Source organism: Onychostoma macrolepis, chromosome 09 (assembly GCF_012432095.1).
Source record: "Onychostoma macrolepis isolate SWU-2019 chromosome 09, ASM1243209v1, whole genome shotgun sequence".
NCBI lineage: Eukaryota > Metazoa > Chordata > Actinopteri > Cypriniformes > Cyprinidae > Onychostoma > Onychostoma macrolepis.
Genome location: NC_081163.1, coordinates 2,701,365 through 2,727,580, shown reverse-complemented (window position 1 = coordinate 2,727,580; position 26,216 = coordinate 2,701,365). Strand labels below are relative to the sequence as shown.

At 38.0% G+C, this 26,216-nt stretch overlaps 1 protein-coding gene across 2 annotated transcripts in view; it reads right to left on the bottom strand.

Moving 5' to 3' along the window:
- Positions 1-3,370: 3,370 nt before the first annotated feature.
- The window catches only part of zmp:0000000936 (interleukin-1 receptor type 1), a 33,573-nt gene continuing 10,727 nt past the window's right edge, over positions 3,371-26,216 (bottom strand). For both annotated transcript variants that reach the window (XM_058786906.1, XM_058786905.1), the window contains exons 4-11: positions 22,729-22,909; positions 19,780-19,945; positions 19,137-19,199; positions 14,271-14,415; positions 13,150-13,295; positions 10,714-10,857; positions 10,349-10,513; positions 3,371-6,402 (exon numbers count right to left, since the gene is read on the bottom strand). In XM_058786906.1, coding sequence (XP_058642889.1) covers positions 6,014-6,402; positions 10,349-10,513; positions 10,714-10,857; positions 13,150-13,295; positions 14,271-14,415; positions 19,137-19,199; positions 19,780-19,945; positions 22,729-22,909 — 1,399 coding nt within the window. In that variant the 3' untranslated portion in view covers positions 3,371-6,013. The remainder of the gene's footprint in view (positions 6,403-10,348; positions 10,514-10,713; positions 10,858-13,149; positions 13,296-14,270; positions 14,416-19,136; positions 19,200-19,779; positions 19,946-22,728; positions 22,910-26,216) is intronic.

The following is a 26,216-nucleotide window of genomic DNA, read 5'->3' as shown; positions in this document are numbered from 1 at the left end:
CCTTTAAAGTTGTTAACTTTGTCTTTAAATGAAACTTTTAAGAAGTCATCCATCCATTCATTCCATTATCCAAACTGTGTTGTCCTTATAGGGTCAAAGGAGCTGGATCCTGAGCCAGGAGACCAGTTTTTTTAGAAAGCCATATTTTGAAAGCAGTTTATTTTAGATCCTAAGCGATTATTCCCAAGCATGCACCACAGCCTGAAATTTATGTACATATTTAAGTTGGACCCATTACTGTCATGCACTCACTTAAACACATCGTGAGTAAAAATTGGCCCAACTCACCCCACTCTCTATGGCAACAATCAACATTAAAAGCTTTGATCCCCCCCCCCCCACATTTACTCATTAATAAAAAGCTGCTGATCAGATACAACATGGTTTTAGATTCAAAATATTAAGTTATGATTGTTTTATAAAGCAAGGATTCTTCAAGTCCAAACAGATATATCATAAACAGATTTTTTCCCCCTCATAATTTTAGTTTATTAATCTGAAATTTTATATTAATATATACATTGTCTATTATAGACAGTCCTCTCTCTCACACAAACATACAGATACAGCACAAACACACACACGTGTGTATATATATAATGTCATTGAGTATACAGTGGGTATAAAAAGTCTACACACCGCTGTTAAAATGCCAGGTTTCTGTGATGTAAAAAAATTAGACCAAGATAAATCATTTCTGAACTTTTTCCACCTTTAATGTAAACTATATCCTGTACAACTAAATTAAAAAAACAAACTAAAATATTTTAGGAAAGGTGGAGTAAAAATAAAAAACTAAAATAATGTGGTTGCATAAGTGTGCACACCCTTAAACTAATACGTTGTTGAAGCACCTTTTGATTAGATTACACCACTCAGTCTTTTTGGGAATGAGTCCATCAGCATGGCACATCTTGACTTGGCAATATTTGCCCACTCTTCTTTGCAAACACGCTCCAAATCTGTCAGACTGCGAGAGCATCTCCTGTGCACAGCCCTCTTCAGATCACCCCACAGATTTTCAATCGGGATTCAGGTCTGGGCCGTTCCAAAACTTCAGTCTAAACTTCTGGTGAAGCCATTCTTTTGTTGATTTGGATGTGTGCTTTGGGTTGTTATCGTGCTGAAAGATGAAGTTCTTCTTCATCTTCATCGTTCTAGCAGAAGCCTGAAGGTTTTGTGCCAGTATTGACTGGTATTTGGAACTGTTCATAATTCCCTCCACCTTGACTAAGGCCCCAGTTCCAGCTGAAGAAAAACAGCCCCAAAGCGTGATGCTGCTAGCACCATGCTTCACTGTGGTTATGGTGTTCCTTTGGTGATGCGCAGTGTTGTTTTTGTGCCAAACATACCTTTTAGAATTCTGACCAAAAAGTTCAACCTTGGTTTCATCAGACCATAACACATTTTCCCATTCATGAGACTTAGAATGTGTTTTTGCAAAATCTAGCCGGGTTTGGATGATTTCTTGCCACCCTACCCCACAGCCCAGACATTTGAAGAATACGGGAGATTGTTGTCACATGTACTACACCGCCAGTACTTGCCAGAAATTCCTGCAGCTCCTTTAATGTTGCTGTAGGCCTCCCTGACCAGTTTTCCTCTCATCTTTTCATCAGTTTTGGAGGGACATCCAGTGCTTGGTAATATCAGTGTTGCGCCATATTTTCTCCACTTGATGATGACTGTCTTCACTGTGTTCCATGGTTTATCTAATGCCTTTGAAATTCTTTTGTACCCTTCTCCTGACTGATACCTTTTAACAATGAGATCCCTCTGATGCTTTGGAAGCTCTCTGCAGACCATGGCTTTTGCTGTAAGATGCGACTAAGAAAATGTCAGGAAAACTAGAACAGTTAAACTTTATTTGGGTTTAACCAGAGGCACATTAAATGGTGGCAGGTGTGTACTGACTCCTATTTAACACTAGTTTGAATGTGATTGCTTAATTCTGAACACAGCCACATCCTTAGTTATAAGAGGGTGTGCAATGCAACCACATTATTTTAGTTTTTTAGTTTTACTCCACCTTTCCTAAAAGATTTTTGTTATTTTAATTTAGTTGTACAGGATATGGTTATATGCGTGTGTATATATGTATGTGGCTCATTCTAGAATTGCGTACATTTCAAGCTGAGAAAGAAAACTAAAAAATAGGAATTTAATTTTGGTTGAACTTTTTTATTTTCATAGAACACACTGTAAATTTAATATTTTCTATATTTGCTGATCTTAAACTTGAAAGATTTTAAATATTTATTCTGAAAATCAATGTACTAACAGAAAAATCTGTCAACTCTGTTGTAGACAAATTGGGTCAAAACCTCAGCCCCTTTCACACTGCATGTTGGTCCCAGAAAATTGCGGAGTGCCTTCTGTGTGAATGCAAACTCGTCCCGGGATTGATTCCGGGATCGATCCTGGGTTCAGTCCCGGAACGAGCGCTGTGTGAACAAAAGCCGCATCAATGCCGTAAAGGGTGTGTCGTAGTGATGACGCACGTTATCTTGTGACTGTTTTACCGGGTGCTTTGAAGGCAGATCAATGTTCGCGACGAAAAAATATGTGCAAACTGTAATGAAGCAGAGATCAGGGAGCTCCCCACTATCCGCGCTGAAACTGAAATCGTTCGCCAGCTTTAGTGAAATGCTACGCGTCACATACCCGTCACATCGTAATGTCACGTGTCTTTACGGGATTGCCATGTGTATGTGAACGCACACACAGATTCCGGAAAATCACTGGCAGTGTGAATGAACCAAAATCAAACGATCCCGGGACAAATCACGGAACGCATCCGTGTATTTTCCGGAATCTCTGTGAAAGGGCCTATATACAGTTAACAAATGTAACAATTTAAAACCCTGTCCTCTCTAGAAGAACATCTGTCTCTTAATCCATTAATTAAACTTTAAACCTAAAAATATATAGACTTTTTGTTTTAGAGTAAAAATATCAACCCGTTTAATTGAAAAGTTGCCAACATGGTGTGTATTTTCTCTAATCATAGCTTTAAAAATGAATGTAATTCTTTAAAATTTCATGTAGTAGTAGTACTATTTAGGCTAATTAGCTTCTGAGCAATTTGTTAACAATAAAACACATAATTATAATTTTTAAAGCAAAACTTTAAAAAGAGTTGACATTGATGGTAACAGAGTTGACATTGACGGTAACAGAGTTTGACCACCTGTAGTTAAAAGACCAAAAACAGCATCATTTTCTGCCAGATTCTGAAACTGAAACAATTTTAAATGTAAAAACTATTTAATTTTATAAAATACATGTGAATTACAGATCTTTCATGTAACTGAAAATTAACTTAATGTGTCCAAAGATCTGGAAAATAAAATGACATAAGAAATCAGCATGCAAATCAATTATTGGCAATTTGTGCCCATATGTCTTTATTTAGTACTTAAATGTGCACTATGCAAGTTTTTTTATAGACATAATAAAAGACAGAGCTCTTGATTCAAGGAACAGCAGTTTGCAAGAATGTTGTAATTCTTTGTAGCCATATGTTTACATTAGTATTCATAAACATTAGAGCAAAACATTAATTTTGAGTAGTGGTGCTTTTTTCCTTTTGTGTCGTCTGTCTCTGTCTATTTTCTGTCTTCCTTACAGGGTCAGCATGTCGCTGTGCCCTCTGTTGCCCTTGCCTTTCTGCTGCTGAGAGGTTAATTTACCTGTAATTCAATTTCTTTAGCCTGTAATGATGTAAAACAAATGTATCATTTACAGTAAAATGACCCAGAATCCAAAATAAACAATAATAATGCAAAATACTTGAATGTGATTGGGAACATTTGACTGTTACTCATTGTCAACTCTGTTATCATTAAACTTTTTAAAAAACTAACAGAGTTGACAATAACAGAGTTGACATTTTCCACCATTTTGTGCTTTAGCTCAAGATGCTAACCCTCAAACCAGATACCACACGGCATGTCTAAAACAGAATTTTATGGATTTCCATCATATTATTGTTTTTAAAAAGTGAATGAGAGAGTCACAGCAAAATCACAATAACAGATTTGACAAATAATTCATCTACTATTGGTGTATCCTAAACATTTTGTACAAATTAATGGGAATAAAGACACACATCAATGCCTTCCAAAGACTCCTAGCAAAGGAAGTGACATCACTTGGTGCAAGTCACATGTTTTTTCTATGAATGCTTTAAAGATTTTTATGCCTATTTATAACTGAAGTAACAGAGTTGACCAGAACGTAGGGACAGACACAAAATGTATTTTGTTTTATTAATGAAATTACAAATATTCCAAAAATTAGATATTTTATGCAATTATGTAACTTGAGTAAACACAAAATATGAAAATTAGACTTAATTATTTCATTATAATTCAAGCTGAATGTATGAATCAGGAGGCGAAGACAGTCAATAATAGGTGTAGTGGCAGTCTTTCAGTTATTATTTTCAAGACAAAATTTTTGGTGATAGCTTAATATAAATCGTTTACCTAGAAGACGTGAAATGCACCCCCAATTCTAGAATTACCTGCATGTATGCATGCATATATATATATATATATATATATATATATATATATATATATGACAGATTGCTCACAGATGTTTCATTTCGGTTTATTTTACATGTTTAAACTGATCGAACCCTAACTCGTACATGTGTATGATCTGACTGAAGTCGTGGGTCACAGAAACTGGTAGCATTGAACGGAAATCCGTGGAGAAGAATCTGGGTCGGTGTTTGCGGTTGGTGCTTTTTTTTTTTAGCTGAAAAGGAGAAGCACGTCACTAATGTACTTTTAGCTGTCAAACAGAACAGCAGAACCAATGACCGTCCTCAAACAGGTTTCATCTGCATTGACTGGGACAAACGGATAGTCCCGGCTAACAAACAGCATGCTCAAACAAACAGAACAATGTGTTAAGTGTCAGAGGTACACTTGCAGGAAGTCAAACTACAAACAGATTACTTAGAGTGAGATGGTATTTTAACATTTTAACAAATCGTTTTCGGTCTCTTCCTATTTACAGTAAAAATGTAATCCATACTGTACATAAAACCATATGGTATGTTTGGAGCTAAAATCTTAAAAATTAACATAGGACTGCTCAACAGAATGTGAGACAATCCAATTTTGCATTATATAATGACCAATGCACAGTATGTATCCCACAACAAAATCGTAAGAAATCTCTTATGTACATAATTAATGCTATTTTTTCATATTTTATTTACAGATGCTTTTTTCTGCCCACTCTTTATGTGCAACAGTTTTCTTTATCTCATTCTCAGCACACTCTGACGTACCTCTCGTGTAAACCAGAAAATATCATGAACCACATCAGGTCTGGTTTCATGTTCAAGCCACAAACAGGCCTTACGATTCATCTCTGGGGCCTCATGAACAGTTTTGTGGTCGATATTTTGAGGTTGCAATCAGAGAAACAGTTGAGTTCCAGAAGAAAAAATCCAATTCATTTTCTCCAAAAAAAAAAAAAAACACCTCTCTTATATCTCATATATATATATATATATTTAGTAATTAGTTATATTAAATATTACTTTTTCTTTTTTTGAAAGGGGACTCTTCTGCTCACCAAGGCTGCATTTATTTGATCAAAAATACTCTAAAAACTGTAAAAATTGTGAAATATGTTGAAAACAATAACATAATAATTTTGAAAACAGTTGTTCTGCTTCGTATTTGTGTGTAAACTGATTCATTTTATTTTTCAGGATGTTTTGATGAATAGAAAGTTCAAAGGAATAGCATTTATTTGAAATACAAATAATTTGTCACATTATAAATGTCTTTACTGTCACTTTTGATTAATTTAATGCATCCTTGATGAATAAAAGTATTAATTTCTCTTTCTTTTGGCCTCGTCTTGTCTAGTTTTTCTCCTCAGAAACAAACAAACAAACAAAAAAACAAAGAGAGGAAAGACTGCATTGTTATGATTCATCCGGGAACTTTACAACCTGACCCTGAGTATTCACATTAGTGTTCATCTAGAAACTAAACCAGTTTCTCTGTTTAGCTTTGCCTCTGACAGGCATATGGTAGCGCACCTCCCTCCAGAAGCGCGCCGAGGGCTCCAGAGAGGTCACACGCTCTGACTTCCCGTCCCAGAACGCCCACCTCTTCCTTCTCTTCCAGGCCTGCAAAGCTCCCTGTTTGTCTTTGAGGAGGCGCACGGAGTGAGGCAGGCGCAGCGGATCGCGGATCTCCTCCAGCTCCAGCAGCACCACGCTCATGGAGTTCTCCACCAGCGCGCAGTACAGACCCGTCTGCTGCTCGGCCCACTCCTGCGCCTCCGGGCTGCAGAGCGACGACGCCGTGTAGAGCAGCAGCAGTCTGCGACAGCGGCTCAGAGCGTCCTGCACCACGTCCACCACAGCTGGAAAACACAGGGAAATGAGCCAGATAAAGCTCTGAAGAATACACTAATGGAAACTACAAATGTGTGACCATGGACCACAAAACCAGTCATAAGGGTCAATTTTTATCATCTGAAAGCTAAATAAATATGCTCTTCATTAATGTATGGTTTGTTAGGATAGGACAGGGATCGGCAACCCCGGCTCTTTCATCCCTTTGTGTTGGCCCCCTGCAGCGTGGTCATAGAAAACGCGGAGGATGTGTCCTCTCGGCATTTAATAAAATCTTAACTCTTCCCCTGCACTTTTTTCGAGCAAGTATATTCACATAGAGGTTTTTTAAGGGCCAGTGTGAATAAATCTATATTTAAATTAAAAGAAACAAGATAGTCACATCTTTTTGGACACGTTTTATTCGTATCCAAAACTATGTGAACATTATGGAGTGCTGAACAGTCTTGCAGTGTATGTTTCATTCATACTCGAAGCCGGAGGCCGCTCTCGCGCAGAAAGTCCAAAACTGACTCATATGAGTAATAAAAACTTTTGACATGCCAGGAAACCCCTAATATGGACAAAGGCATCCCGCTATCCCTGTAGCAAAGCTGAATAACAAGCATAAACCTGACAGTAAGACAATAAACGATTGCAACAATATATGGTTTGTTTTTCAAGCCTTCTCCAGGTAATAAATAAAGTATATGAATGACACTGTGCTAACTGACATAGCATTTATTACAAAAAAATATATTTTCTGCCTTATTCTGTGATACAAATAGAAAAAGTGTTTTTAGAATTATAAACCAATTTAGTATTATAAACCAATAATCATAAAATTGTCATTAGGAAAATATATATCAAAATATTAGATTCACGTTGAATCAATGAAAACAGTTCAATCTTCTGTTTATTCAGCAACTGCTATAGGCATTTCCTGGCTTTCTGGAAATCTGGAAACTGAGGTTGCAAAAAATCTAAATAATGAGAAAATCGCCTTTAAAGTTGTCCAAATAAAGTTCTTAGTAACGCATATTGATCAAAAATTAAGTTTATGTATTTACAGTAGGAAGTTTACAAAATATCTTCATGGAACATGATCTCTACTTAATATCCTAATGATTTTTGGCATAAAAGAAAAATTTATAATTTTGACCCATACAATGTATTTTTGGCTATTGCTACAAATATACCTGTGATAAATATGACTGGTTTTGTGCTCCAGGGTCACATATATGATTTACATAGATACAGATTTAAGGCAGAGTAATGTGTTCAAATGGTGCAAAACTACGATTGGTAACACAAAATACGGCCCAGACTAGAGCTGCATGATTATTCAATATAAAACCAAAATCACGGTATGGCTTAAAGTGATTTTCCAAAAGTACAGGCTGTGATTTAATTAAATTTATAAATAATTAAATAAATATACTAATTACTTAATCCTCCTAAACCCCAATTAAATAAACAACAACAACAAAAAAATACTATTGGTTTTCATGGTTTAATGTTTGAAAATGAAGAAATTAAGAGCGGAATAATTAGTATTGTAATTACTAGTGCTGTCAAACGATTAATCGCATCCAAAATAAAAGTTTTTGTTTACATACATATACATACAGTGTATATATTGAAAATATTTACGTTTATATATTCATATTCTTATATTTTATATTATATATAAATATATTTAATATATACGCAACATTTTTCTTAAATATACACATGCATGTGTTTTAGTTATATACACATAATAAATATACGCAGTATACACATTATGTAAACAAAAACTTTTATTTTGGATGCAATTAATCGTTTGACAACACTAGTAATTATACAGCTGTACTGCAAAATAAAAATATTATAAATACTTGTTTTAAAAAAGTTTTTATACAGTAAAATGTATTTTGTTAAAATAACTGTACATTTAATAAATTATTATTATTATTATTATAATATAGTCATATCTATCCATCCATCCATCAGTATATATATATATATATATATATATATATATATATATATATATATATTTATTTATTAGGTGGGCGATATTAGCTAAAATTTTCCACTGTCCAGACGATATCAATATTATATCGCGATATGAGTAAAAAAAAATATTTGGAATCACATTTTAGTAGACCTTAGTTAAATTAGAGGCAAAATATGTATTTTAACCTTATATAACTAGGAAAAAAAACATGATTTCAAGATATAAGGCAAAAATAGAATGGTCTGACTTTAGATTTGTGAAATTATGCTACATAAAGGCCGGGGTATACTTCACATTCGGCGTTCCGTTCCGTCTTGCGCACAGCCACGTCCGCACAGCTTTCAAAGTATACTCAACCGCGGACGAGTGCGGACGGACAAGCTCGACACATGCGCAGTACCACCAACTCGACTTGTCTCAACATTCACCTCGCGCATGCGCTGATGTACACGGACCGTCCGCGCGGTCTCAAAAAATTGCCTGTACGCGAGCCCTCCTGATGACGAAAATGACGTAATGTGGACGGTGCACGGATGGCCGAAGTATACTTTGGCCTTAAGCACCTGCGCAAAAGATAAACAGCAAATGGACTGAAAGAACATGCAAATTCACTCTCTGACAGCAGATGGCGCTTATGGCCTCAGTTTAGCGTTCCTTTGGTTACCGCTGTAAATAAAGCTGCGCTTATGAACACAGAGGCAGGAGAAAAAGAAAATGCCATCTAAAGTTTTCTGAAGAGAGTACCCTTCAGATACTCATTCATATTAATCCCCTGACCCCAATTCATTATTTATATTTTTCTTCCTATATTTCGAGTATTGTGAACAGTGATCTTGCGCTGCCTGCTACAGTATTTTCTCTCTTTGTGTCCGTGTTCTGCGTCTCTGTCCTGTATTAACAGCCGTATACAGACTTAGTAATATTACAACACAAATTACATTTTGGAAAATTATTATAATCCAGTTTGTGTGCAGTTCCGAAAAGCCGATCCTGTGTTTGGAGCAAAAACTATCCGGTTCTGATTTATGTCTGATCGAACGTGGCATCTCTCTCTCTGATGACGCAGTAATGAAAAAAATCTTTGTCTGTCCATCCAATGAAATCCACGAATATGGAACGGTATCCACGGTATATCATGGCACAACATAATACCGGTAGTCACGTTAATACCGGTATAGCGCCCACCCCTAATTATTATAATATAGTTATATCTATCCATCATATATCTCTCTCGTTTGGTATTATTTGGCATTAATAGTGTTATTTCTTTTTTGATATTTTCTTAGTAATAATAATTTTAACAATAATAATAATAATTTAATTTGAAATTGAACACATTACTCTGCCTTAAATCTGTATCGATATAAATAATAATAATAATAATAATAATAATAATAATAATAATAATACAAATCATTGTTACTACTTCAGTCATATTGATATATTAACATTTTTTTTTTAAATGGCCCAAATTGTGCAGCACAAACCTATTTTCTTTCTTTAATTGAATTTTTAAATCCCAATTTATATCAGAAAAATCCCAATTAGATTTTTTCCCCCAAATCGTGCAGCTACATTAAATATGCCTTATGTTTGGTTTTCAATCTTCTTTTGATGTATAATGTGAAATCAGAATGAAAGTTTGATTGTTTAATGTTTAAAATTGAACTTTAAAGACTAAGAAATCAAGAAATTAAAACACTTATTTTTTTTAAATGAAATACTAAGTAGTATTAAAAATATATTTTTGATATGTATTATTTATATAATAAATGTTCTAAATATATATTTTTTAAATAGTAAACTTTTTTTAATAAATCACATTTTAAGTCTCAATTTTTATCAGAAAAAAATTAGATTTTTTCCCCAAATCATGCAGCTACGTTTGGTGTCGGATCACCATTTGATGTCTTATATGAAATCACAACAAACTGTTTATATGACAGTGCTTTGTTTTGTTGCATATGCTTTACCTTCCCCAGGCAGGCCGTCCCGGCCCAGGATGAACAGCTTATAACCGTACTGGCCCTCCAAAACCTGCGGCAAAGTGCTCATCGCAAAAATCTCAGCCTTTTCGCTTGAGCCCTCGAGTACTCTAGGATAGGCGATGTATGCATCATACTGTTTACCATCACCATCTAGAAAACACAACCAAACAGCACAGAACATGCTAAATAAATACATTAAAGGCAATTATTATGATGTATTTTTCAGTATGTCCTGCAGCGCTACGATTGCACTGTAAGGTGTTAATTCTAGTTTATGTAAATAGCGTAATTTCCCAGTAAATGCACGACGCTGCTAAAGTGTGAAAGTTTATTTCCTGTTTATTGACTACCTGTGGTTTTGTAGATGAATGGAAACACAGTCCTGACCCACAAGGCCAGCTCCACCTTGAATATGGTGCACAGAAGCACACCCGTCACGAAGAGCAATGCCACCGAGCCCAGGAGAAGACCAAGAGGCAATAAAAGGTTCGGATCTGGTGATGAAGGGACAGGACAGACAAACAAAAAAAACAGTTATGTTTTCCTAGTGAACATGTGCAAGCAGATCATGTTTGCTTTTTGAAAAATTATTTCGCACTTCAGATGAACTTACAGGCAATATAAACTTTCAATCATGTCATTCTGCAAACACAGTATGCAGGGAATTAAATGAGACTAATCTGTTATAAAAACTATGTGTTTAGTAAAAACATCAATTTGTTAATAAATAAAAGTAAACGTATATAAACTAGTCAATGCAATGTAGAAAGGGGCTTTCAAGATGTTTTTTTCCAAAAATTTATAAATTTATTTTTTGTAAATTTAAATATTCAAATATTTTTTTAAAATTTTTATTTAAGTCATAAATAGAAATTAATATTTTCATAAAATTAATATAAATTCAACATTTAAATCAGGGATGTAAATTAATAAAAATAAATAAATAAATAAATAATCTGAATTTTCTGCAATTATTTATTAACATTAAAAAAAAAATAAAGACAGCCTTAAATATTAGCATAATAATTTCACAGCTGTCCTACAATTTTCTGCAAATATTCATTATTCAAAATTTATGTAGTTAAATCAATCAATAAATATAACATCAGTTCCCCAGATCATTATGTAGATCGACATAAATGAGGTATAATAATTCATTTAATGCTCAATAATAAATTTTTTTAATTTAAAGTGATTATTTACATTATTTAAATGATAGCTAACCCATAAAACTTCACACAACCCAATAAATTCTGCGCAATAAAATAAAATAACTAAGAATGTGCAGATTTGTTGACGGTCTGTGCTTTCTCTTGTTTTGCGTGCAGGAAAATCTCAGCAGCTCTGACTACACGAGAAACGCCCACTGCTCGCTTAACCAGCGGCCAAGTTTCCAACAACTAATTGTTGCCACTTGCCCATCTTTAAAATACATATAGAAATGCATATAAACTTTAAAACACGTTGCTCTGCAAACACAGAATGCAGGGAATAAAATAAGACAAATCTGTCATGAAAACGATGCCATCAACCATTAAGTAAATACATTAATATTTTAATAAAATAAAAGTAAATAAAATTAAGGGGCAATCAAGATGTTATAAAATATTGAAATAAATTAGGGTTGTAAATAAATACAAAAATTAAAATTATTCATTAACATTTAATTTAGACAGCCTACATATTAGTATTGTAATTTTACATTGGTAGTGTAAAATAAAATATATCTTAAATACTTGATTTTTTTTATTTTACAGTGAAATATTAAAATAGTAATATTTTTTTATTTTGTTTACTTTCTTTTAGAAATAAGAATAAAAAATGATTTTATTTATTTATAGTCATAAAATATTAATATTGTGCAAATTGAGCTCTACAAACAAGCACAGCAAACCTGGATTTTATTTTTAAATGCCATTTTAAATCGTCTTTGTAATTTTCATCTGAAAAAAACAACAAACACCTTTTTTGACATAAAATGTCAAAAATGCAATTAAATGATGCAATTAAATCAATCAATAAATATATTAACACATTAAGTCCCCCAAACCATGACACCAACATAAAAGACGTATGATCATTTAATGTTTAATAAAAACAAATTTGAATTAAAACCGATTCCTTAAATAATTTCATGATGATTAACCTTTAAAATTTTGGACAACCCAATAAATTCTTTGAAATAAAATCAAAATGGTAACACTTTACAATAAGGTGTCATTTGTTAACATTAGTTAATGTATTAATTAACATGAACGAACAATGAACACTACATTTATTACACTCTTTATTAATGTTAGGCAATAAAAACAGTCGTTCATTGTTTGTTCATGTTAGTTCACGGTGCATTAACTAATGTTAACAAAACAACTTGTGATTTTAATAATGCATTTGTAAATGCTGAAATTAACATTAAGATTAATAAATGCTGTAGAAGTATTGTTCATTCTTAGTTCATGTTAACTAATGAACCTTATTGTAAAACGTTGCCAATAAAATAAACAAAAAAGGTGCCGATTAGTTGATAGTTTTTCATTTTCTCGTGTTGTACAAGCTGGAAAATCTCAGCAGCTCTGACTACATGAGAAACACCCACTGATCGCTTAACCAGCGGCTGAGTTTCCAAAAACTAGTCATTTGCTGTCGACACTGAAAGTGAAAACGCTCATGTCATGAGTGGCAGGATTTTGAGCCACTACAAATGCACATATTTATCGATTGAATTGGCTAATAGAGAAAGATTTGCATGTTGAAGTAGTATTTATTTAGGCGTTGCTGTAACGCACCTGCAGGGACGAGTGTGATCTGACCGCTGGAATGTCCTCGGGTGCTGAACACCACACAGGTGAAGTTCAAATAGAAATCCTCCTCCGATACGGCAGACAGCGAGAGCGTTCGCACCACATGATAGCCATCCTCCGTTCGGCTTTCCCTTTAAGATGAAAGGACATGGGTTATACTTCAACCGAAGGAAAAACATATGACTCACCAATATAAGCATATATACTAATAAACAGAAATATTCACCTTCCAAAACTGTGGGAAAATCCCACACAGAGACTATGAACATGTGCTTTGTGTCTGCCTGTGCTATTCTCTCTTTTCCTTTTCTCTTCAATGCATGCATGACAGTCTATAATAAAATCTTATCACAGTAAGGATATACATCAAGTTATTTTTACTGGGAAAAAATCTTTTTCATGTTATATTGTATAATTAATAACTATACTAAATAATAATCTTGTCAATGTGGTTTCAAACTAATTAAAAATTCAAATTCATCCAAAACTTATAAATCACAATGACGACATATCATAATATAGCTGTTTTTTTCCCCCATTAAAATGTTTAATATATTCAATATTCAAGTGATAAGAGATTTTTTGTATTAACCAATGAATTAAATACTTCGCAAATGAACAGTGCTACAAATTTATTCAGTATTTTCTCTATTTAGTATGAATTTTATAGATGCAATGAATCTATATAGTCTCTGAGTCTTTAATTAAGGATAATTAATTTACAATAATGACATTCATCACAATACAGCTACTTTTATTTGAATTTTTTTTAATGTTTTAAATATATAATAATAATAATAATAATAATAATAATGTGGTGATAGCTATTTTAGTAATTTATTCTAAAATTAAATTCATTCTAAAATACAAATTAAAGGTGCTTCATCTTTTTTGAGTATTTTCTAACTTTGTATAAAAATCACAAAGTTATTCAAGATAAATGCATGACACGTCTAGTCTCTACATGGTTTCAAACAACAAAGCATAATTTATTCAAACCTAAAATCAATTTTGAATGAAATAAGACTGTCCACACCAAAACGGACTAAATTGGAGTCTTAACCTATCTTTTTCTTATCTGAAACACAGCTAAATTCAGTACACACTTCATGGGCTCCTGATGAATGCGATGTGACGTGTTACGGGAGATTAACTCCTCGTCAGACTCCAGCAGGACTGTCCAGATCATGTCAACCGTGGAAATGCCTTTGCCCTGAACTTCGATGACGCAGTCCTTCCTGAAGGATGAACCTTATGAACAAACAAACAAACTCAGGTGAGTCTGTAGTACTCTCACAGGCCATGAACAAACTGCAGTTTTGTTGCATTTCATTGTAGGAGCCATTTATTCACTTACATTTTAATACTTTTTCAATCTTTCATTTTGGAGATGTGCCCCCTCTGTGTGGCCTGCTGGGAGCACATGGTCTCTAGACCTTACCTTCTGTTTGTCTAGCAGCAAAATTGTTTGATTTCATTAAGTTTGTACTACTTTGTTTTATCAAGTTTATTCTTCTAATTTTTTGTAATCAAGCTTACAATAAACTACAAGAAATGCACATGCAACTCAGCGTTCCATGGATTTGTAAACACAGTGTAACGGGCGGAAGAATCACACGACAGGATGAGTGCAATAAATGCCCCGAAGGGTGCGTTTTATTGAGTGAAATGAGTGGCGTGCCGTAGAATTCAGGTGCTGTGTCTTCGTGCTCCAGGATCAACTTCTTTTCAGTGCTCCGAGTGCGTTAGTGCCCAGTGTCCGGTGTCCGTGCGGTGCAGGTGCTTCGGGCTGGCCGGCTAAACGCTGCTCTCTGAGGAGAGAAGGAGAGAAAAGTGAGTGATGCTTCACTGGAGTCATGTCTCCCTCAAATGCGCCTCTTGGTGGCTTATATGTCTGCCTCGTAATGAGGTTCAGGTGTGGCCGGCCAGCCCGCGTTAATGGCGTGCAGGTGCTTCTCCTCCGTTTCCAGGGCGACGCTGATAAGGTCCCGGGACACGCGTCACACTCCCCCCCCCTAAGCGTCGTCCTGTTCCTGCGGGCAAGAGGGGAGACTGGGGTGGGTGGGAGAGAAACCTGACAGACCTGCGAAAGCTGACCAGCTCCGCGAGAGCCCATCGGCGTTGGCGTTGGCCGTTCCCGCCCGGTGTTTCACGACGAAGTGGAAGTCCTGGAGCGCCAGGAACCAGCAGGTGACCCTTGCGTTGGTCTCCTTGGCCCTCGCCATCCACTGCAGGGGGGCATGGTCTGTAAACAATGTAAACTTTCTACCGAGGAGGTAATACCTGAGCTCCAGGACTGCCCACTTGACGGCCAACGCTTCCTTCTCTACAGCGGCGTAGCGTTGTTCCGTGGGGGTCAGCTTCCGGCTGATGTAGAGCACCGGGTGTTCCTCACCGTCCTGAACCTGGGAGAGGACGGCTCCCAACCCGGTGTCGGAGGCGTCCGTTTGCAGCAGGAAGGGGCAGTTGAAGTCCGGGGCTCGGAGCACCGGCTCGGCGGTGAGAGCCTCCTTCACCCTCTGAAATGCTTCGGCCTCGGCGGGTCCCCAGGAAACCTTCTCCGGTTGCCCCTTCCTGGTCAGGTCTGTCAGGGGAGCGGCTAAGGAGGAGAAGTCAGGGATAAAGCAACGATAGTAACCCGCCAATCCCAAAAAGGCCCGTACCTGGGTTTTGGAGGTGGGCCGTGGGGCCGAGAGAATAGCTGCCACCTTGTTCTCCTGGGGTTTTATGAGTCCTCGGCCCACCCGGAACCCCAGGTACTTTGCTTCGTCGAGGGCCAGGTGACATTTTCGGGGATTGGCGGTCAGCCCGGCCCTGCGCAGCTCCACGAGCACCCTCCGCAGCCGCTCTAGGTGGTCCTCCCAGGTCTCCGAATGGATGACGACATCATCCAGGTAGGCCGCGGCGTAGGGCTGGTGGGGCCTCAGCAGGATGTCCATGAGTCGCTGGAAGGTGGCGGGAGCCCCGTGCAGGCCAAAGGGGAGAACCCGATATTGCCAGTGCCCACTGGGGGTGGAGAAGGCGGTCTTCTGCTTCGCATCCTCGGACAGGGGCACCTGCCAATAGCCCTTCGTGAGGTCCAGAGTGGATATATATCGGGCTCTCCCCAGCCGATCCAACAGCTCGTCTACCCGCGGCATGGGGTATCCATCGAATTCGGAGACCTCGTTCAAGCGGCGGAAGTCATTGCAAAAGCGGAGGGTGCCATCCGGTTTTGGGACCATGACGATGGGGCTGGACCATGGGCTGCGCGAGGGCTCGATTACCCCCAACTTCAACATCTCCTGCACTTCCTCTTCGATGGCGTGTCGCCGGGCCTCTGGCACTCGGTAGGGCCGCTGCCGAACGATGGTTCCTGGTGGCGTCCGGACGTCATGGTGGATGACATGGGTCCGCCCGGGGAGTGGGGAGAACACATCGGGGAACTGACCGACCAGGTGTTGCAACTCGTTCTTTTGGGCAGCCGAGAGGTGGGGGTTGACATCTACAACCACGGGAGAGGAGGTGGCCAGGGCGGCGAACTGGGTCCTGGTCCCGACCCACCGTTTCAGGAGATTTATGTGGTAGATCTGCTCCTCCTTCCGTCGTCCGGGTTGGCGTACTTTGTAGGTGACGGGCCCCACCTTCTCCGTCACCGTGCACGGCCCCTGCCACTTTGCTAGGAATTTGCAGGCCGCGGTTGGGACTAGGACCAGGACGAGGTCTCCAGGTTGGAACTCCGTGGTTGGGCTGCCCGGTCATAGTGGCGTTGTTGGGCCTGTTGCGCGCGTGAGGTGCTCCCGAACGATGGGCATAACTCTGTCGACCCTTTCCTCATTTCCCGGACGTGTTCGATAGTGGACCGATGGGCGGCGGCTGTTGCTCCCAGGCCTCTTTGGCGGCGCCGAGTAATCCGCGGGGCTGACGTCCAAACAGGAGCTCAAAGGAGTGAAGCCGGTGGATGCTTGGGGCACCTCCCAGATCCCGAACAGGACATACGGGAGCATCCGGTCCCAGTCGCGTTTGTCCTCCGCGGCCACTCGACGGAGCATCCGCTTCAGGGTCTGGTTGAACCGTTCCACCAGCCCATCGGTCTGCGGGTGATACACGGAGGTGCGGAGCTGTTTGACCTGTAGGAGGCGACAGAGGTCTGCCATGGTCCGGGACATGAACGGCGTACCTTGGTCGGTCAGTATCTCCGCTGGGATGCCGACCCGACTACACAGCAGGAACAACTCCTGGGCGATGGCCTTTGACGTGGCTTTCCGCAGGGGGATGACACAGTAGAGCAGGCCATTTTGGACGATGAAGTGGGGGACCGGGTGTGGTGGGGGTTGGACATCCTTCCCTTCGGTCACCCTCACTTGAGTCCAGCAGTGTTTCAGCCGATCGTCCCCGAGTTGTTCCTTGGCGAAGGTCCCGCCTCCTCTAACCTGTTGAAACAGATCAAAGAAGAGGTTAGCAGACTGGGAGGGGGACTCACCGTCTCGAGGACTGTCCGAGGCCAGCAGGACGGGCGTCGTCGGGGCGTCGGCTGTGCCTCCGGTTCGGCGGCTCCGGCGGGCTGGCGGGTTGGGCGGCCATGGTGAGCAGGCGGTCAAAGCCTGGCCAGTTTCTCCCCAGGAGGACTGGGACGGGAAGGTCCTTCATCAGGCCCACTTCTACGGGCCAAGCACCTGGGGCGGCGGCAATGGTGACGCGTCTTGCGGGGACTTGGCGCGTGTCGCCGTGGACGCAGGTGATCGGGAGAACGGCCCTGGATCCTGGCCGTGGGGAAACCACCGACGACTGGACCAGGCTGACCGCACTGCCGGAGTCCAGGAGGGCCCGATAGGGACGCCCATTGACCTCCACGTCTACCTTCGGGCTGCAAGGGGGCTCTTGATGCAGTATACAACCCGCCAGCCATGCCCGGCGTGGTGTGGTGGGAGGCTCTGTGGGCATCGGTTCATCCTGGGGCACGGGAGCCGCCGGCCTGCCTACTGGCCTGAAGGTACCCTCGCGATGCTGGGCCGCCTCCGCCAGTTCGATGGCGTCCACCAACTCTCCCACGGTGAGCGGGTTCCGCATGCCGGCGGCCTGACGGATGGGGCGCGGAAGCGCCCGAAGCAAACGGTCCACGACTACCCGATCAGCCACTTGGGCGGCGCTGGGGTCTCCTGCCAACAGCCAATGGCGCGCGAGACGAGACAGATCGGCAGCTTGGGCGCGGGCTGGCAACCGGCTGGAATATTCCCATTCGTGCACCAGCTGGGCGGCCGCGATGGGGGAGAGTCCTACCCGGGACAAGATTTCCTTTTTGAGATCTTCATACGAATCCCTCAGCTCCGGTGGCATTGCGAAGTAGGCTCGTTGGGGCTCGCCGGTCAACAGCGGCGCCAGCGCGCGCGCCCACTCGTCCCGCGACCATTCTCCACCAGTGTAACGGGCGGAAGAATCACACGACAGGATGAGTGCAATAAATGCCCCGAAGGGTGCGTTTTATTGAGTGAAATGAGTGGCGTGCCGTAGAATTCAGGTGCTGTGTCTTCGTGCTCCAGGATCAACTTCTTTTCAGTGCTCCGAGTGCGTTAGTGCCCAGTGTCCGGTGTCCGTGCGGTGCAGGTGCTTCGGGCTGGCCGGCTAAACGCTGCTCTCTGAGGAGAGGAGGAGAGAAAAGTGAGTGATGCTTCACTGGAGTCATGTCTCCCTCAAATGCGCCTCTTGGTGGCTTATATGTCTGCCTCGTAATGAGGTTCAGGTGTGGCCGGCCAGCCCGCGTTAATGGCGTGCAGGTGCTTCTCCTCCGTTTCCAGGGCGACGCTGATAAGGTCCCGGGACACGCGTCACAACAGTAAGCGTCTAAACAGACCCAAGATGCGACTAATGTGACAATGTGATTGAGAATAGTCACAACAGATGTGGTTAATAATTGAACTTCATGTGTACAGAATACAAAATCCAGAGAGAAATAAATGATTATTCAGAATAAATAAATGAAATGAGCAGCTCACCCCTCTCCAATTTGATGATCTCATTAATAGGCTCGATCATTCGTGGTTTCATTAATTGCTCCTCTGCAAGAATTTAAAGAGAGCTTTAAAAAGCAAATTAATTATAAATATGCACATACCAGTAATTAAAAGCAATGTTTTGAGAGCCCAAACAGCTGATAAAAACATCACAACAATCCATAAGTAATCCACACCACTCCATTAATTAACGTCTTGAGAAACCAAAAGCTGAAACAAACCCATCATTTACATGTTTTTAACTTCAAACCACTGCTAAAATATGAGTCCATAATCCATAATAATACTTCCTCCAGTGAAAAAGTGGTCTGGTCTGAATCAGGAGAGAAATCTGCACAGATCAAGCACCGTTTTCAAACCAAAACAGCTCTAAACAAACATGTGGCTGGATTTTGATGTGAGAGACAACGGCAGATGGACCTCTTCACTGGAGGAAGCGTTGTTATGGATTATGGACTCATATTTTAGCCGGAAGCAACGGTTAAAACGTCTTAATGACGGATTTGTTTCAGCTTTTGTCTTCTCAAGATGTTAACTGATGGACTAGAGTGGTGTGGATTATTGTTTTATTTTATTAACTATAGATTTTTATTTATTATTTTTCCATTGTGCAGTAAATGCTAACCTTTCACTTCACACTCTATAGTTTCGGCCATTTCACGGATGACTCCAGCTAAACGAAAGGTCATTTTGCAGGTGTAAAATCCGGCGTCATCGTGATTTACTTTGATTATGTTGAGCATATCTTTATTTGGGCCAAATTTCTCATCTTCTTGAAGGAGCTCACAGTTCTGAGAGGAAAGCAGACACAGTAGAGAAAAAGACAAAGAGTTTACATCAACTATGAAATCTAGGGGTCAAACTGAATGAATGAGTAAAGGTGCACAGATCCAAAATAAAACAAAATGTATATTGACATGTCGGTTTCTCAACTACCCTCCGAGAGTATATACATTGAATTTATGCTTTTCGTAGACACTTTAATTGGAAGAAACATACTCTGAATTAAAGGCATACGTTTTTATCAGTTTATGCATCTGAATTTTGCTGGCAATCGAACCCATGATTTACTGTTTGAAAAGCACACAAAAAGAAAAAGAAAAAAAAAAAAAACATTTTAAAATAAAATATATTTTTTTCAAAATAATATTCACTTTGTGAAAATCATATGATTAAAAATAATGTTTACTTTTTTGTAATGTTTGAAAAATATTGTTTAAGGTTTAATGTTTTTACCATTTTTCCCTTTTTTAATATTGTGAATTTTAGTGAACTGAATTCAAGTAGGGTTAATTTGTTCCTTAAACATCTGCCATTTTTATTTAAGAATCAAGGTCCCCACACTCAAAAAATTAGGCCTGAATTTAATATTCACATATTTGAATTGCATATACAGGTGCATCTAAAAAAATTAGAATATCGTGAAAAAGTTCATTTTTTTGGTAACTTTTCAAAAAGTGAAACTTTCATATATTCTAGACTCATTACATGTAAAGTAAAACATTTCAAAAGTTGTCAAAAAATGTCAGCAGATGGAAGCATAAAGTGCTCCAAAATCTTGTGGTAGACGGCTGCATTGACTTTGGACTTGATAAAACACAATGAACCAACACCAGCAGACGTCACGGCACCCAAATCATCTCTGACTTCAGAAACTTCACACTGGACTTCAAGCAGCTTGGATTCTGTGCCTCTCCACTCTTCCTTCAGACTCCAGACCTTGATTTCCAAATGAAATGCAAAATTTACTTTTATCTGAAAAGAGGACTTTGGACCACTGAGCAACAGTCCAGTTCTTTTTCTCCACAGCCCAGTTAAGATGCTTCTGACGTTGTCTCTGGTTCAGAAGTGGCTTGGTAGCCCTTTTCCTGAAGACGTCTGAGCGTGGTGACTCTTGATGCACCGACTCCAGCTTCAGTTCTCTCCTTGTGAAGCTCTTCGAAGGGTTTGAATCGACTTTGCTTGACAGTATTCTCAAGCTTGCGGTCATCTCTGTTGCTTGTGCACCCTTTCCTACCCAATTTCTTCATTCCAGTCAACTTTGCATTTAATATGCTTTGATACAGCACTCTGTGAACAGCCACCCCTTTCAGTAACGACTTTCTGTGATTTACCCTTTTTGTGGAGGGTGTCAATGTTCGTCTTCTGGACCATTGCCAAGTCAGCAGTCATCCCCATTTTTGTGGTTTCAAAGAACAAGAGATACCCTGAATTTATACTGTAGGGATGGTCATTTATTCAAACTCAAATGTAAATATTCTAATATTTTGAGATACTGGATTTTTGACTTTCATGAGCTGTAAGCTCTAATCCTCAAAATTAAAACAAAAAAACTTTTGAAATGTTTTACTTTACATGTAATGGGTCTAGAATATATGAAAGTTTCACTTTTTGAAAAGTTACCAAAAAAATGAACTTTTTCACGATATTCTAATTTTTTGAGATGCACCTGTACAATCTATTTGGATTACAATGTTTTAACAAACTAATACACTTATATTGCATATTAGTCAGTCATACATAAAGAAACAGCTCAAAAGAATCATGGAATAGTTTAGTAACCATATGGATCTATTTGATTTTACGTAATCATATTTTCAGAATGCTTTTATAACAAAAATAACAAAAAAATAACAAAATAACTAAAATATAATAAAATACCTAACTACATAATACTACTATTGTTAGAAATTGCAACAAAATTAAAATAGAAATATAAACTTTTGAACTGCGGGTTTCGTCTGGTCAGAGGAGAACTGGCCCCCGACTGAGCCTGGTTTCTCCCAAGGTGTTTTTCCTCCATTCTGTCACAGAGGGAGTTTTGGTTCCTTGCCGCTGTCGCCTCTGGCTTGCTCAGTTGGGGATACTTAATTTCTAGCGATTATCGCCGATTTGATTGCACAGATACTATTTAAACTAAACCGAGCTAGACAATGACATCTCTGAATTCAATAATGAAATGCCTTTAACTGAAAATTGAGTGTTTAATCTTATCATTATACATTACTGACACTCTATCCTCCAATTTGATACTGTTAAGTGCTTTGACACAATCTGTATTGTAAAAGCGCTATATAAATAAAGGTGACTTGACTTGACTTTTATACACAATTTTGATCGTTGTGAAAACAATTAAATTTATTTATCAGTTAAAATGTATGAGACAAATAAATTGGATTTATTGATGATAAATACATAATGTTTACTGTGTATTTAAAACATATTCAGTTTATTAGTACTATTACAGAAACCTGACCCATTTCATTTATGCATGACTGACAAATATATGAATATAAAACGGTGTCATCCAAATGCATGGCAATATTATATGCAATTCTAATACATTAATCTTAAATCTAGGCATAATTTGATTCCTAGATTTAGAGAAGTCATGGAAACTAATGATAAAATGAATATGCATTTTGTTCAACAGAACAAATGATCAGAATATAGATTTGGAACAACATTAGGAAAAAGTAAATAATAGCAGAACTTTCATTTTTGGATGCACTATCGCTTTAAGGCCTCTCAGGTGAACGTCATCAGATTAGGGGATAAACAGTGCATTCTCTACCTTGTACCACTGGATGGATGGACTGTCCACACTCGCTAAATATTTCCTCAGAGGGCAGGCGAGGAGATCATTCACATGAATATTGAGCCGCTGGAGTCCCCTCTGCGGTCTCACACAGTTTTCCGACGTCATTTCGGTCACCACCAGCTCCGTCGCCTGTTTGTAGCACTCATTTACAGTCCTGGTGACATGAAACACAGACATGACGGCTAACTCAATGCATGCTATTTTAAAGCAATTTCTTAAAAATCTAATTTTTTTCCCCAGTATTCTGCATTCAGCTGTCATATTTCTCACCAGTGTTGGGAAGGTTACTTTGGAAATTTAATAGGTTACAGATTACAAGTTACCCAACTTAAAATGTAATAAGTGTAACTTTTCAATTACTTTTATTAAAGTAATGTAACTGATTACTTTTGAATACTTTTATAAATTTCTAATGTTTTCAACTGTTAATAATTTTCAAACATGTTAACCAGGCAGGGTTAACCTTACAGTAGTACTCAACACCGATTACTGTTAGACTTTCGAAATATTTCATCACTTCAATTAAGATTATAATATTTTAATTTTAAAGGAGACATTGGATGAAAAATATCTTCATTTGCATATAAATGCGTCTTAGCAGTTTGTGGACACAACCACCCTACAATGATAAAAATTCACTCCTTTTTTTTTTTTTTTTTTTTAAATCCCCCAAAAACCTAAACAGTCTCAATTATCAAGCCATTTTGATTTTGGAGTGAATAACCTTCCACCTTCAATACCACGACTGAGGTGAGACCCTTGAGCAAGGCACCAAACCCCCAACTACTCCCCGGGCACCGCAGCAATATGGCTGCCCACTGCCCCGGGTGTGTGTTCACTACTGTGTGTGTGCACTTGGATGGGTTAAATGCATAGCACAAATTCTGAGTATGGGTCACCTTACTTGGTCACATGTCACTTCTCTTCCACTAAATTTGTTTATGTCTGGCTGCGCAAATCATTTTACTCCAGACTGTTTTCTGAATGAGGGACAATTCAAGGCAGGTTTTGTTAAAAAGTTAAAACTCAAGGATGGATCACTTCCACAGAATAGAGGGGCGGGGTGAGCAGAGCTCATTAGCATGTAAAGAGATATGCACTGAAACGAGTCACTGTGAACAGAGCTGTTTTTGACAAGCTAAAAAGGGTGTTGTTTTACACGACCACTGAGACCATTTCAAGAAGACCCTAATGCCACCTTGTGGAAAATGGGCATCCGATGTCCCCTTTGAAGCACAGCCACCACAAAATCAGACTTACTTTAAAATCATAACAAGAAATTATTTAATAGCTATGATACTGTTTTTGCACAGCTATGACAGGGAACACTGGATCTAACAATGCCTTAGAAAAAGAGTGTTAATCTTAAAAAAAAATGAAGCATATACATAAACCCATATAGGAAATATAAGAGTTATCGGATAAGCATGTTGTAAACTTCTGAAACATTGGTGTTTCATATTTTAGAGCAGTCACTGCAATTTATGAAAGAAGTCAATTAAATCTGTATGTGAAAAAAATCAGATGTAACCCCCTTTGTAATCCTAAACATTTTCATAAGTAACTGTAATTTAATTACAAATTTTTTCTCAGTAACTGATTACAATTACTTTTATTTTGTAATTAAATTATGTAATTCCGTTACATGTAACTAGTTACTCCCCAACACTGTTTCTCACACAGCAGTGGCATGGAAAGAGTAAGATATCATGGACACACACAACACACATGGGATGCAAAGGACTAATGCTGCCCTCTGCTGACGGTTTAAGTACTGTCCATTAATCTAGATAAGTATTTATCAGTCTTTTTTGTCCTATGTTCCTCAGAGCCCCATTAATAAAGACACATATGTTCCAGTATAATAGGAGTTATATTATCCAGTTATATTACACTGGATTATATTATACTGGGGAAAACACTTGATGCGTTAAGGTACCCAGTACAAACAAAACAAAACACAAAAAATTATAAAATAAACAAATAACTGAAACACGAATATTATGACTGTTATTATATGTTTATGTTTTCTGATTCATAGGTTTAGGTTAAAACTAATCATATTATAATAAAATATTAATAATAAAAATGGTTAACAATAAATAAAATAATACTATAAAATAATAATAATAAATAAATAAACAACAATAACTAATTAAAAATATTGTTCATAGGTTTAGCAAAAGACAAAATACTACTACTACTACTACTAATAATAATAAAAACAATAAATAAATAAAAATAGTTAAACTAACATTTTTAAATTTGATTCAACAAAAACAATAATCCTAAAATAAACAACAAATACATAAACAATAATATAAAAATAAAACAAATTGAACAATAAATAAATAAAGCAAATCATTTTAACAGTCCTAATATTTTTAGTTTTCTGATATATAGGTTTTGCAAAAAACAAATAAAAATAAAATAATACTAATAAAAACAACAAAATAATAATAAAAAAATTACATTTTTTTAAAAGTTTGATTCTTAGGTTTAGCAAAACAAAATATTTCAAATAATAATAGTAATAATAATAATAATAATAATAATATAAAAATAAATAAAACAATAATAAAGTAAATAAACAATTTTAACATGCCTAATATTTTTCATTTGATAACAAAACAAAAAAAATACTATATAAATAAACAACAACAAATAAATGACAATACAAAACAAATAAAACAAACAAAAAAAGTCCTAACATTTAATTTTTCATATTCTGATTCTTTACTTGTTCACTTTAAAAAATAATCTATTGCTATTTTCCCTCTTCATATGATTTCAAGCATAACCTCTCATAATCCTATTTTTTATTATATATACTTTTTTTTGCAAGTTTATTTATATAGCACATTTCATACACAGTGGTAATTCAAAGTGCTTTACATAAAAAGTAGTAAAATAGTCATTAAAAAATAATCACAAGGAAACAAGGAATTTAAAAACAAAATCTCAAGCTTTGTTCAAACTCTTCCGCACTAAGTGAAAAAACCTTCCAAAACACCTAACTATCCCACTACTTCACCCCCTACTTTGACCATCATAAACAAAACAAATAGAACTCAAAGGTCCTACTTTCAACTGATTAAGCAACACACTTGTCTTTATTTGCCCATATTCTCTTTACCATCACAGCACGCACTTTAACCTTCTGTTTAAACTTTTAAAATGATATAAAATTGATTTAAAATGAATTTAAAATAGTTAAGAATAGAAAATGATTATACATAAAATACAGTGCAGTCAGTTCAGACGTAGCACAGCGCTCATTCAACAAATGCACAGCTAAACAGATGAGTTTTGAGTCTGGATTTAAATGTGGCTAGTGTTTTAGCACATCTGATCTCTTCTGGAAGCTGGTTCCAACTGCGGGCGGCATAGTAGCTAAAAGCGGACTCCCCTTGTTTTGTGTGAACCCTTGGTATTTCTAACTGACTCGATCCTAATGATCT